Here is a 12,448-nt window from a genome sequence, read left to right on the forward strand (position 1 = left end):
AATTTAAGAACGTTGTGTAATCCCATGGTTGCCTGCAACAGCAGGCAACTGAATGCAATGACCCATGAAGTCCTTTTTAGTTTTGTCCCCAAGTGCCAGATTTTCAAAAGGCAACGGAGGTATTTGTTTTAGAAAAGCCTACTATTAAGTTAACATGGAGACTGCCATCCTCTTCTAGGAGTGGTCAGACTTGGAGCACATTGAAAGAGTCAGATTAAAGTTTTTCATGGTTCCTGCCACAACTGTGGCTATGATTTAGAAGATTCAATTAAGATGAACTATCGTGAAAAGGAGACTAAGCCTTTACCTATATGATAAGCCTAATAGGAAGTGAAAGTCAATCCTTGCAGCATGTCTCAACAAATCTGTTACAAACCAGAGGTGGCTATGTGAGTCAATGATCTCCATCAAAAATTGGCATTTTCTAACAGCTACAGACAGTGAAATTAAAATACCAAAAGCTCTTGTTTCACTCAAGATAGAAACCAAGTGTAGTAACTGTGGAAAACTTTCACTCTAAAATGGAGTTCTAACATGGTGAAAATGTGCATCCACAGCTACACCCACACCTTTTATGCATCTCCCTCCCCATCCACCACAGAGCCCTTAACAAGCATGCCTCCGTCATTTTATAAAGTAACATTTGTGATTTACTAACAAAATATTTCATAGATATGGAAACAAAACACTAAAGTTGCAAGAAGCCTTGGTTGGCTCTGAACTTCTTGCAGTCTTATCAGACTCTCCTCATTTGGCCCTACCAAATTCATGGTCCATTTTAGTGAATTTCTCGTCATAGAATTTTAAAAAATAATAAATTTCATGATTTCAGCCATTTAAATCTGAAATTTCACACAGTGGTGTAATTGTAAGGATCCTGACCCCAAAGGGGGGGGAGGAGAGAGAGAGAGAGTGTGTGTGTGTGTGTGTGTGTGTGTGTGTGTGTGTGTGTGTGTGTGTGTTGGGGGAGGTCGCAAGATTATTGTGGGGGCGGTGGTGTTTGCGATATTCCTACCCTTACTTCTGCGCTGCTGCTGGCAGTAGTGCTGACATCAGAGCCAGGCAGCTGGAGAGTAGCAGCTGCTGGCCTGGAGCCCAGCTCTGAAGGAACAGCCACTGCCAGCAGCAGCACAGAAATAAGGATAGCCTGGTATGGTATTGCCACCCTTACTTCTGCACAGCTGCTGGCAGGGTGGACGCTGCCTTCAGAGCTGGGTGCCCAACCAACAGCCACTACTCTCTGGCCACCCAGCTCTGAAGGCAATGCAGAACTAAGGGTGGCCATACTGCGACTCCCCCCAAAATAACCTTGTGACCCCGCTGCAACTCCCTTTTGAGTAAAGAATTACAATTTGAGAAACACTGGTCTCCCCTGTGACATCTATGTACTATAGGGTAAAAGCACACAAAAAACACCAGATGTCACAGGGGGAGACCAGATTCCATGGTTCGGACACATTTTTCATAGCCATGAATTTGGTAGGGCCCTACTCATAACTGCTGTTATCCTCTTCACTGAGGTCAAGGTTTAAAATAATAGGGAGGGGTGGGGAAGGGTGCACAGCTCCTTCAGTTAAAAAAAGGCTCCTGTCTTCTATCCAACTTGGATGAGCAGAATCTCCCCCATCTCTTCCTCCTCAAATGGTATAAGGGGTACTCCCCCTCCTGTTTCGATCTAGTTTAAAATATAACTGACTAATGTAACTGGTATTTGCCAGTGATTTTTTGGATTATTACACATCAAGGCAGGTCTATTGTATCAAAATACCACGGGGTACTTCTAGTTCTCAATTGACTATCAAAGTGCAGAACTGCAAAATAAAAGATTTCACAGCTTCAGAAAAACAGTAGCTCTTATAACCTTTCACTACAGAGATGCAAGGAGTAAAAACCTTTAACTTCAAGAAGACAGGAAGGAGTGACTATGCAGTTCCAGTTCATCTTTACAATGATGCAAAATCCACTGGCTGTGACACTATTATTTAGAGAATGGTTTGGATTTCTTGTTTTAAATCAACTCTCTATTAGTCTGCTCACAGCTTTAGTCTGAAGCACACTGAGCACAAGCTAATGTAGTGTACGGCACACATATGTAGTGTATGGGCCAGTACAGTCATTAAAAATTCTTCCCTGATGAAAAGTTACAGAGCAGAGGAACACTATAAATACATGTAGCATGACCATAACAGTTATCGTCCCTTTATATTATATAACCAATCTTTACATCATACACTGTTGTAAAAAAAACAAAAAAAAACACAAAAAACAAAACAAAACAGTGCATACTCTGTAGAAATAAAGTATTTACTGCAGAATTCCTATTACGAAGGCCAGAGGAATATTCACAGAACTACATGCATCATCGGGGAAAAAGTCAAACATTTTGAAGGTTTTTTTTTTTTAAACTTGAGATAGTCAAGAGGCATACTTCCTTCCATAAAGGATTTTACAACAGTAGCAGGAGGTATATTAAAAAAACATATCACTGCATACCTGGCTGAGCTTTGAAAGCTTGACTAGAGATACTGTTGTTGAAACATTCCCACCTTGCATTTGTCTATACTTATACATAACCAATTTGTTACCTCACTAATTTATAGATGATCATATTGTACGGAAGTCTTCTAATTTCCTAGCATGGTAGCCTACTAAAATGTTGTTAAAAAAAGTTTCAATTATTGTTTTATAAAGCAATTAAAAAGAAAAACATTGCAACTATTTAAGAATGCAAGTTTTAAAATAATGTTTTACTGCTTTTTATACTTACTGCCATTACAGATATTTTTGTGGAACAGAGGAATGAAGCTGTGAAATTATCAAAAGGTGAGTATTAGGTCACAGTTTAAAACTAATCTACTTTAACATTTCATGATATTCTGATGTTGTAGGGAACTATAATTTTTCCTTGCAAATATTTTTACAACATGTCCAAGGAAAATATTGTCTCAAGAAACAAAACTGAACAGTTAACATATGGGACACTTCCTAGAGGAATGAATCATACCCACATACTATATATTGTTTCAGTAGATATAGCTTGCAGCACTGCTTTGCTGATTTTAATCAATCATTCCCTTTGCAAGTCTAACAATCATTAGACACTGCAGAAATTAAAGGGTGGGACTTCCAAAAGCACCTCAGGGTATGTCTATACTGTAATTAGATAACTGCAGCTGGCCCATGCCAGCTGACTCTGGCTTACAGATCTCAGGCTTGGGTTGCAGCCCAAGCTCTGGGACTCTGACGTAGGAAGGCCCAGACCTGGGCTGCAGCCTGAGCTTGAATGTCTATACTACAATTCAATAGTCCCTTAGCCTAAACCCAGCTGGCATGGGCCAGTCATGGGTGTCTAATTGCAGTGTAGACAAACCCTGGATGGCTAACTTGGGGTCACAAGTAATTTAGGGTGGGATTTTTCAAAGTGCCTTAGATTTCAGTAACAAATAGGGAAAGGCTCAAAAAAGTTGTCTGTTCTCAACTTTGTGTTAATTAGAAATGGGGAAGAATGTAAGTAAACTTCCATCACAGAGGTCCAAGAAATTGCAAAATTTAATCTACTGAATCCTTAGTACAAGGGTCAGCAACCTTTGGCACACGGCCCATCAGGGTAATCCACTGGCAGGCCGCACATTTTGTTTATGTTGACCGTCCGCAGGCACGGCCCCCCGCAGCTCCCTGTGGCTGCGTTTTGCCGTTCCCAGCCAATGAGAGCTGCGGGAAGCGGCAGCCAGCATGTCCCTGCGGCCTGTGCCACTTCCCACAGCTCCCATTGGCTGGGAATGGCAAACCACGGCCATTGGGAACTGTTCCTGCGGACAGTCAATGTAAACAAAACGTCTCGCAGCCCGCCAGCAGATTACCCTGATGGGCCGCGTGCCAAAGGTTTCCAACACTGCCTTAGTAATACACTGCATTCCTTCAGCCCACTTCCTCTTTGCTTGCTCACCCCTTCCCTACATTGCATTTGGTACATTATGTTCCATTAATTCTGCAATTTTTATTTCCCAAACCTTGCCCTTATTAAAGTCTACTGCCACAGAAAGAAATGAAAGCAGATTATTGCACCTGCAGCTACAGAAAAGTTTGTATAATAAATGGAAGCATGGCAGCTATACTGAAGCTAAGCAAAAGAGGGAGAAATTTTCAGAAAGCAACATTACTTAACTGTTAAAGTGCAGATACATGGAAAAAATCCAAATCACTTTTAAAAAAGAGTTTGTGACCATATACGATATAGATTATGGCACCTTAGAGACTAACAAATTTATTAGAGCATAAGCTTTCGTGAGCTACAGCTCACTTCATCGGATGCATTTGGTGGAAAAAACAGAGGAGAGATTTATATACACACACACAGAGAACATGAAACAATGGGTTTATCATACACACTGTAAGGAGAGTGATCACTTAAGATAAGCCATCACCAACAGCAGGGGGGGGGGAAGGAGGAAAACCTTTCATGGTGACAAGCAGGTAGGCTAATTCCAGCAGTTAACAAGAACACCATACAAAGCAAAGCTGCAGCGATTAGCAAAAGATCTTCTAAAGCAGTTCCAAGTAAAGAATATCAGAGGAACAGTGGGGGGTGGGGTGGGAGGGAGAAATACCATGGGGAAATAGTTTTACTTTGTGTAATGACTCATCCATTCCCAGTCTCTATTCAAGCCTAAGTTAATTGTATCCAGTTTGCAAATTAATTCCAATTCAGCAGTCTCTCGTTGGAGTCTGTTTTTGAAGCTTTTTTGTTGAAGTTTAGCCACTCTTGGGTCTGTGATCGAGTGACCAGAGAGATTGAAGTGTTCTCCAACTGGTTTTTGAATGTTATAATTCTTGACGTCTGATTTGTGTCCATTCATTCTTTTACGTAGAGACTGTCCAGTTTGGCCAATGTACATGGCAGAGGGGCATTGCTGGCACATGATGGCATATATCACATTGGTAGATGCGCAGGTGAACGAGCCTCTGATAGTGTGGCTGATGTGATTATCTACCAATGTGATATATGCCATCATGTGCCAGCAATGCCCCTCTGCCATGTACATTGGCCAAACTGGACAGTCTCTACGTAAAAGAATGAATGGACACAAATCAGATGTCAAGAATTATAACATTCAAAAACCAGTTGGAGAACACTTCAATCTCTCTGGTCACTCGATCACAGACCCAAGAGTGGCTAAACTTCAACAAAAAAGCTTCAAAAACAGACTCCAACGAGAGACTGCTGAATTGGAATTAATTTGCAAACTGGATACAATTAACTTAGGCTTGAATAGAGACTGGGAATGGATGAGTCATTACACAAAGTAAAACTATTTCCCCATGGTATTTCTCCCTCCCACCCCACCCCCCACTGTTCCTCTGATATTCTTTACTTGGAACTGCTTTAGAAGATCTTTTGCTAATCGCTGCAGCTTTGCTTTGTATGGTGTTCTTGTTAACTGCTGGAATTAGCCTACCTGCTTGTCACCATGAAAGGTTTTCCTCCTTCCCCCCCCCCCTGCTGTTGGTGATGGCTTATCTTAAGTGATCACTCTCCTTACAGTGTGTATGAGAAACCCATTGTTTCATGTTCTCTGTGTGTGTGTATATAAATCTCTCCTCTGTTTTTTCCACCAAATGCATCCGATGAAGTGAGCTGTAGCTCACGAAAGCTTATGCTCTAATAAATTTGTTAGTCTCTAAGGTGCCACAAGTACTCCTTTTCTTTTTGCGAATACAGACTAACACGGCTGCTACTCTGAAACCTGTGATATAGATTATGTCACTGTACTAAAAACAAAGTTTCTGATGTGCCTTAAACTGTAAAAATAAAAACAGGCTTTTAGCCACAACTGCTATTCTCTCTTTCTTAGTGTCATGGTTTCTTTTCCCTATCTCTAGATCCACATTTCTAAACTTCTTTCAGCATATAAAATTAGTCGAGGTTTGAAGCCTAGAGACTCAAGTTTCTTGAATCCTACAAGAAGATGTTACAAGCTATAAGAGAATGTTAAAACTTTTGGTTCACACATTACAACTGCTTGGCATTGCTGAAAGAAAGGAATATGTGGCATATGAAGACAAGTAGACTGTCGACTTCTCAATACTTGTGAGAGCTGCTGTCTAGACTGATGCAAAGGAAGAAGTCGGGACGAATGAAGAGCCTTGACCAGTTATAAATTTAATTTATCCAATTTTTTCTGCCATGTTCATGTCTTCGTTCTAGAATAACTCACTTCAACTGTAGCACAAGGTTCATATGAATGGTGAAATACTCCATACTTGTGCATCCCATCTCATACTTTCTTTAGTTTATTATTATTTTAATTTTACATTGTAAAGAGATGAAGTTGACAATGGCATATTATGATAAACAACGCCCTCAGGCAGTCCCTATTCTTACAGAGTTCTGTGGTGGATGCAATATAAGGTATGTTGGAACACCAATGAAAAAAGGAGACAGCTAGAAGCAGTGGGGGATGGACATTTGGAACCTAAAGCAATCACCATATACCTTGCTGAACTATCCTCCCCTTTCTTAAAAGAAGGCAGCCCCATATCCAGTTGAAGATAAATACGCTTTTGTTTACAATTAACCTTTAAGACCTAAGGACAGTATAAGTTTCTTTTTAATTATTTTACCTAGTGACCATTTAAAAGTTGACTATCAGGAGAAACCTCATTTTTTTTTCTCCTCCCCACTTGTGTCTGAATCATTCCTAAACCATTTAATGAGTTGATCTGGCTTTGAGTATCAAGCTCTTTTGGCTTTGCGTGCAGGTGGCACATAACACAGAGGAGGATAGGGAGTAGAAGCATAAACATCTATTGTTGCTTTCCAACAATGTCCCTTTACCTGACAAGTGTACAAACACTGGAAAATAGCAGCATTCTGATTTCCTCTGCTGAATTGCAATAACTGATGCAAGAGCACTGAGGAAGGAAGTGGATGGGAAGCCCAGAGTACCCCATGGGAAAGGAAGCCTAGCTTTTATGAAAGCGTATTCCACAGTGTACAAATTTCAGCAAAGCAACAGGAAGAGAATCTAAAATACATTTACTGACTGCTTGCATTCTCTTATGGAGTCCTGGATATTTAGTTAGGTAAATTTAACTTAATTTTTAGAGCTAATTTTAAATCCTATCTTATCCCCCAAGACTGAAAAAATAAATCCCAGTTTCAAAATAAAGAAACCTCACAAAATATATAAAAAACAACCTATTCCAGTACATAATACTTTAATGGATTTGCCAGTTGCCTGAAGGATGTGTCAGAGTAAGGCACAGAGTTATTCCTTGCCATAGCATATTATCTCACACAGAGTTACTACATATTTAACCCGTCACCATATTTGTATTACTGCCAATGGTAAAGTAGAGACTTATTAGAATAAAAAAATAATTCAAATTGTCAAAACAAGTGCTTTCCTAATAAAATGGTTAAAAGGGTATTAAAAATTACATTCAGTAAGTTATAAGAAAATAAGAAGGAACTTATTACATCAAGAACAAAAGAAATTCTAGTTGTGTTATAGGTACATTACCAGATAAGGATGCTAAAATTGTCATAGACTTAGATATGGCAGAAGGGTTCAAAAATATTTTTGTTCTGTATGCAGAAACAAGTTGGAGGACATTCACATGATAATGAAATACTTTCTACTTCAACTGTAATTAAGATGTTTAAAAATGCTAAAGAACAATTGTGAATTTAATTCTGCAGATAATGGGCACCTAAGGATTTTTAGAGGAATTGGCTGAGATGTTTGCAACGTTGATATTTAAACAAAATCCAGTGGCCTGGATAAAAGCTAATATGCTACTATTTATAAAAGGTAAATACGATAACCTGGGTAACTACAGGGTGCTTAGCTTGACCATGATCCAAGACAAAATCATAGAAAGGCCAATACAGGATGCCATCAATGAAGAATTAAAGCATGGCTGCATAATTATTTCCAGACAATATATTTTTATGAAAGATAAAATAATCAAGTTTGGCCTATTTTTTTTAAGAGGAGATTAAAGTTTGGTTGATAAAGGCATATGTTGACCATATATAGATTTCTGTAAGGTATTTCACTTGATACCACATGACTAATTAAAAATTAACACAATACAAAAAACAATGTAGCCCATATTAAATCTGTTACAAGCTGTCTAGATAGATAGATAGATAGATAGATAAAGAAATAACTGTAAATGAGTAAACATCATTAATTGAGGGCATTTTTAGTGGGGACCTATTGCCATCTGTTTTGGACTCAATGCTATTCCACATTTAAATCTTGTTTTCTTCCAGATCATTGATAATTGCCAATAAAATCCGCAGATGATAAAAACTGGTGGAGCAGACAACAAGGATAAGTCAGTTCTACACACTGAGTTGAAATGCATGGTAAGCTGGAGTCACTTGAACACACATTTTAACATAGTTAATGCAAGGTCATACTTCTAGGAACCAAGAATATAGGTCACACTTATAGGACTGGGAGAGGGGACAAATACTCTGGAATACAGAAAAAGACTTATGGTCATAGTGGACAGCCAACTAAACATGAGCTCCAGTACAATACAATGGCTAAGAGGAAACACATCGCTTAGATGTACAAGAGGAAATATTGAGAAGTAAGGAGGTATTATTACCCCCATAGATGGTATTAGTAAGATTATTACTGAAATACTCTGTCCAGTTCGGTTACCCATGCTTTAAAAAGGATGTAGACAGATTGGAAAAAAATTCAGAAAACTATTACAAGAACGACTTGAGGTCTAGAAAACCTGCTTTACCAAGGAAGATGAAAATAGCTTCATCTATGCAGTTTATCCAAGAGAAGATTAAGAGGTCATGGTCTACAAATATCTACATAGAAGGGACAATCGTGAATTTGTCTAGCTCCGGCTCCCAACCACTGGATCTTGTTATATCTTTAACACAGAGGGGAATTAACCACTAGAACAACTTATGTAGTGGATTCTCCATTACTTGAAGTCTTTATATCAAGATTTGATGTCCTTAAAAAGGATATGCTCTAGCTTAACCAGAAGTTATAGGCTTCATGCAGGAAAAACTAGGTGACATTCTACGGCATGTATTCTGTAGAAAGAAGGTTAGGAGAGTTGATCATAATTTTCCTTTCTGGCCTTAAGATCTTTGAAAATAGGTGGTTAATACGGAAAAAACTTTAGAGCTAGAAGATCCACAAGAGTTGCTGCTCTAAGAGTTCAAAAATCAGAGAAAATACTGACCAGATATATAAAATACATTGCCCAAAAAGCCTCTTCTTCCTTAGAAATTTCAGAGAATTTGAGTCCATGAAATGTTTCTGATATAAAGTAGCATTAGCCTGAACTGAAATTTTTTAGGATTTTGCATATTGTGGCTATGCAGATACAGCTGCAGATAACAGCAGTTTTGTTCAGCTGTAAGTATTTCAGGAAATAGCGTTTCAACGTTTAGGATTCCTAAGATTGTTAATACACTTACAGGCCAACTAAAAAAAATACCACCACTCACTGAGCAAGGGCTGATTAAGAAATCCAAGAAGTAATAGAGCCAATAGTTGAGAATTTTCATGGTGCCTATCTTCTACAGATCTCACTTGCCTGCAGGGAAAACTTTTGTTAAGTGACTTACCCCCAGTCATATATCAAGTTACTGACATAGATTAGAAGGCTGGTATTTTGACTCCTATCCCTATGCCCCATCCCTACTTAATCAGCACACCACCAGGCTGTTCCAGGGCCCCCACCCCACCCCCATCATCTCCTTCCCAGCTGTTTCTGGGCTCCACACTCTGGCTCCCACATCGGATAAGGACTGTTGACAGCTTGTATGGCTGCACATCCACCCCTAGAAGATTCTTCACTACAAAGAGCCTACAGTCTGAGTTCCACTGACTTTTGTCAGCTGAAGCTAGTGAGTGAGTTTGGAACATGGTTTGTTCTTTTCATAACAGTAGGGAAAGTCAAGTTTCAGTTCAGCTGCCAATCTAAGAGTGAGATTAAAAGGAAAAGTGAGTGTAAAACAAAAAGGTACTTTACCTCCCCATGAAGTCGCTTCTGCTGGAGCAGTTGGAGCTGCTTGCCCAGTAGATGTGAAATCTGGCTGAAGATCTAGAAGATCACTGGATGGTTTGGAAGTGCTATTGGGGGTAGAGGGGAAGCGGGGGGGGGGGGGGGAAGGGGTGAAGAAAAAAACCAAAATTTGTATAATTCTGCAAAGTAAAAGCTGTTCCAGGTTACACTGGAGTGTAAATGTTGTGAACAAGATTAGGCTGTTAAACCACTGTAAAGCAACTATTTTTCTGGATCAGAACTTAATCCTGCAGAAGCTACTAAATGCCTTTACAGGTTTCAGAGAAGCAGCCGTGTTAGTCTGTATTCGCAAAAAGAAAAGGAGTACTTGTGGCACCTTAGAGACTAACAAATTTATTAGAGCATAAGCTTTCGTGAGCTACAGCTCACTTCATCGGATGCGATGAAGTGAGCTGTAGCTCACGAAAGCTTATGCTCTAATAAATTTGTTAGTCTCTAAGGTGCCACAAGTACTCCTTTTCTTTTTTCTTTTTGTAAATGCCTTTAATACACATTTAGCTCAATAAATGCTGAAGGTATTCAGCACCTGGAGTGAGGACACCATTGCTCCTAACCATTTTTTTATATTACTGGATGCTGGTACTGTTCTCAGAGTAGCAGCCGTATTAGTCTATATTCGCAAAAAGAAAAGGAGTACTTGTGGCACCTTAGAGACTAAAATTTATTTGAGCATAATTTTTCGTGAGCTACAGCTCACTTCATCGGATGGAATGCATCCAATGAAGTGAGCTGTAGCTCACGAAAGCTTATGCTCTAATAAATTTGTTAGTCTCTAAGGTGCCACAAGTACTCCTTTTCTTTTTGGTACTGTTCTGTGTCTCTAGAGGACGCAGTTAAAGTGCAATGATACTGTAGGACAAAGCACAATAGAGGAAATACTGCTGCAGAATTTCTAAAAGGAAAATCAAAACCCTTTTAGGACCAATAGGAATGGAACTCTGTTTTCAGTCACAGCAACTATCTTCCAAAATATTTCTGTCCCTTAGGTCAGAAAGCCATAGACCTATGCACCAGGTACTGAACAGGCAACAGGGAGAAAGTTAATATCAAGGGCTCATTTTAGAGCTATATCACCAACTAATCAATTTCAGTAAGTCACCCTTCAAAAAGACTGAAGAAGTGAAAAAGTTAATTTTTTTCAGCATGTCTATTTAGATGTGAAGATTAATATTTAAGGTTAACAAAGAAATAAAAATCAATTAAGTTAGCACTTTTTCCCTTAACATATATTTTAGTCAAACAGAACTTATGTTTGTTTATATGAAGTAGTAGTGCTTAATGGTTGTGATATTGCATACTGCTCAAAGTAGCTATGGAACTAATTTCAGTTTTCTTGGAATTAGTCATATAAATCTAGGGTTTGTGCAGCTGTAATGCCATACCATCCCACAAACATACTATGCATTCAGTGTTAAGTAAACTAAAAATTGTGAATGAGTCCAGTGACTAAAAACTGTAGAGCTGTAACTGGTATAACTCCAGAGATCTAGAATTTGTATAGCAGGTGCAGCATTTCTCAGAACTATGCAACATGCTTAGCTTTTAAAATTCACAATGTGAAATGGCAAAAGGGTCTGTGGGCAACACAAACACAGTTCACGATTAACGTATTGCAGAACTAACCTGACTGGAGCTGCTGTAGATGAAGTTGCAAAGAGATCAACTGGTGGAGAGGTATCAATACTTTTTGCTGGGGTAGAATTAGGAGATGTAACAGTTGTGGCTGGAGAAGACTGGAGACAAATCATAAAAACATATCACTCAAAAAAAAGGTAGTGCCATCATCAATATATAAACTAGCATAGGCTTTCAAACTATTACCACCTTTAATACAAAAATGAAATTTTCTAGTGATTCAAAATTAATCTGGGAACAACACAAGGAAATCAAGTCTCCCTACAGAGTGCAATTTCTTTTCCTTCGAAGACTGAGCAGCACAAATATTCTTAAATAAGAAATGCTTTAATGGACTAGCAAATTTGAAAAACCACACAAGTACAGAACACCAGTTAACTAATTGTGTGCTCTGTTTATGGGATCCTTTACTTGCATGGGGGATGTCTGGTCACTGGGTAAGCTTCTTAAACCCTGCCTTTCCAAAGCCTCAAATCCCAACTTATCTGTTTTCTTGGAGATGCAAGTTATTCACCCTATGCATTTAGTTTCAGTGCAATTGAGAAAAGAAAAAATGGTCAACTATAAAAAAAAGATAGATATTATGTGGCTTGTTTCTTTGTACTAGACATGTTTACACGTTTGCACATAACTACTTTCCACTACATACCCTCCAACCTGAGAAGCTTGATAAACCAGTTTAAAAGAAAATACTTTGAGTATTTCATGAACTGAAGTAAACAGACCCAAGATTACG

General features: G+C 38.8%; 1 protein-coding gene across 33 annotated transcripts in view; it reads right to left on the minus strand.

The window, feature by feature from the left end:
* SNAP91 (synaptosome associated protein 91) overlaps window positions 1–12,448 on the minus strand; it is a 138,383-nt gene that overhangs the window by 40,910 nt on the left and 85,025 nt on the right. For 31 of the 33 annotated variants that reach the window (XM_043510603.1, XM_038395307.2, XM_043510602.1 and 28 more), the window contains exons 13-14: window positions 11,701–11,810; window positions 10,024–10,124 (exon numbers count right to left, since the gene is read on the minus strand). In XM_043510603.1, coding sequence (XP_043366538.1) covers window positions 10,024–10,124; window positions 11,701–11,810 — 211 coding nt within the window. Of the gene's footprint in view, window positions 1–2,285; window positions 2,806–5,746; window positions 9,586–10,023; window positions 10,125–11,700; window positions 11,811–12,448 lie in introns of those variants that run through there. The other 2 variants (XM_043510604.1, XM_043510605.1) reach the window with 2 other exon arrangements.

This window comes from Dermochelys coriacea, chromosome 3 (assembly GCF_009764565.3).
Source record: "Dermochelys coriacea isolate rDerCor1 chromosome 3, rDerCor1.pri.v4, whole genome shotgun sequence".
Taxonomy (NCBI): domain Eukaryota; kingdom Metazoa; phylum Chordata; order Testudines; family Dermochelyidae; genus Dermochelys; species Dermochelys coriacea.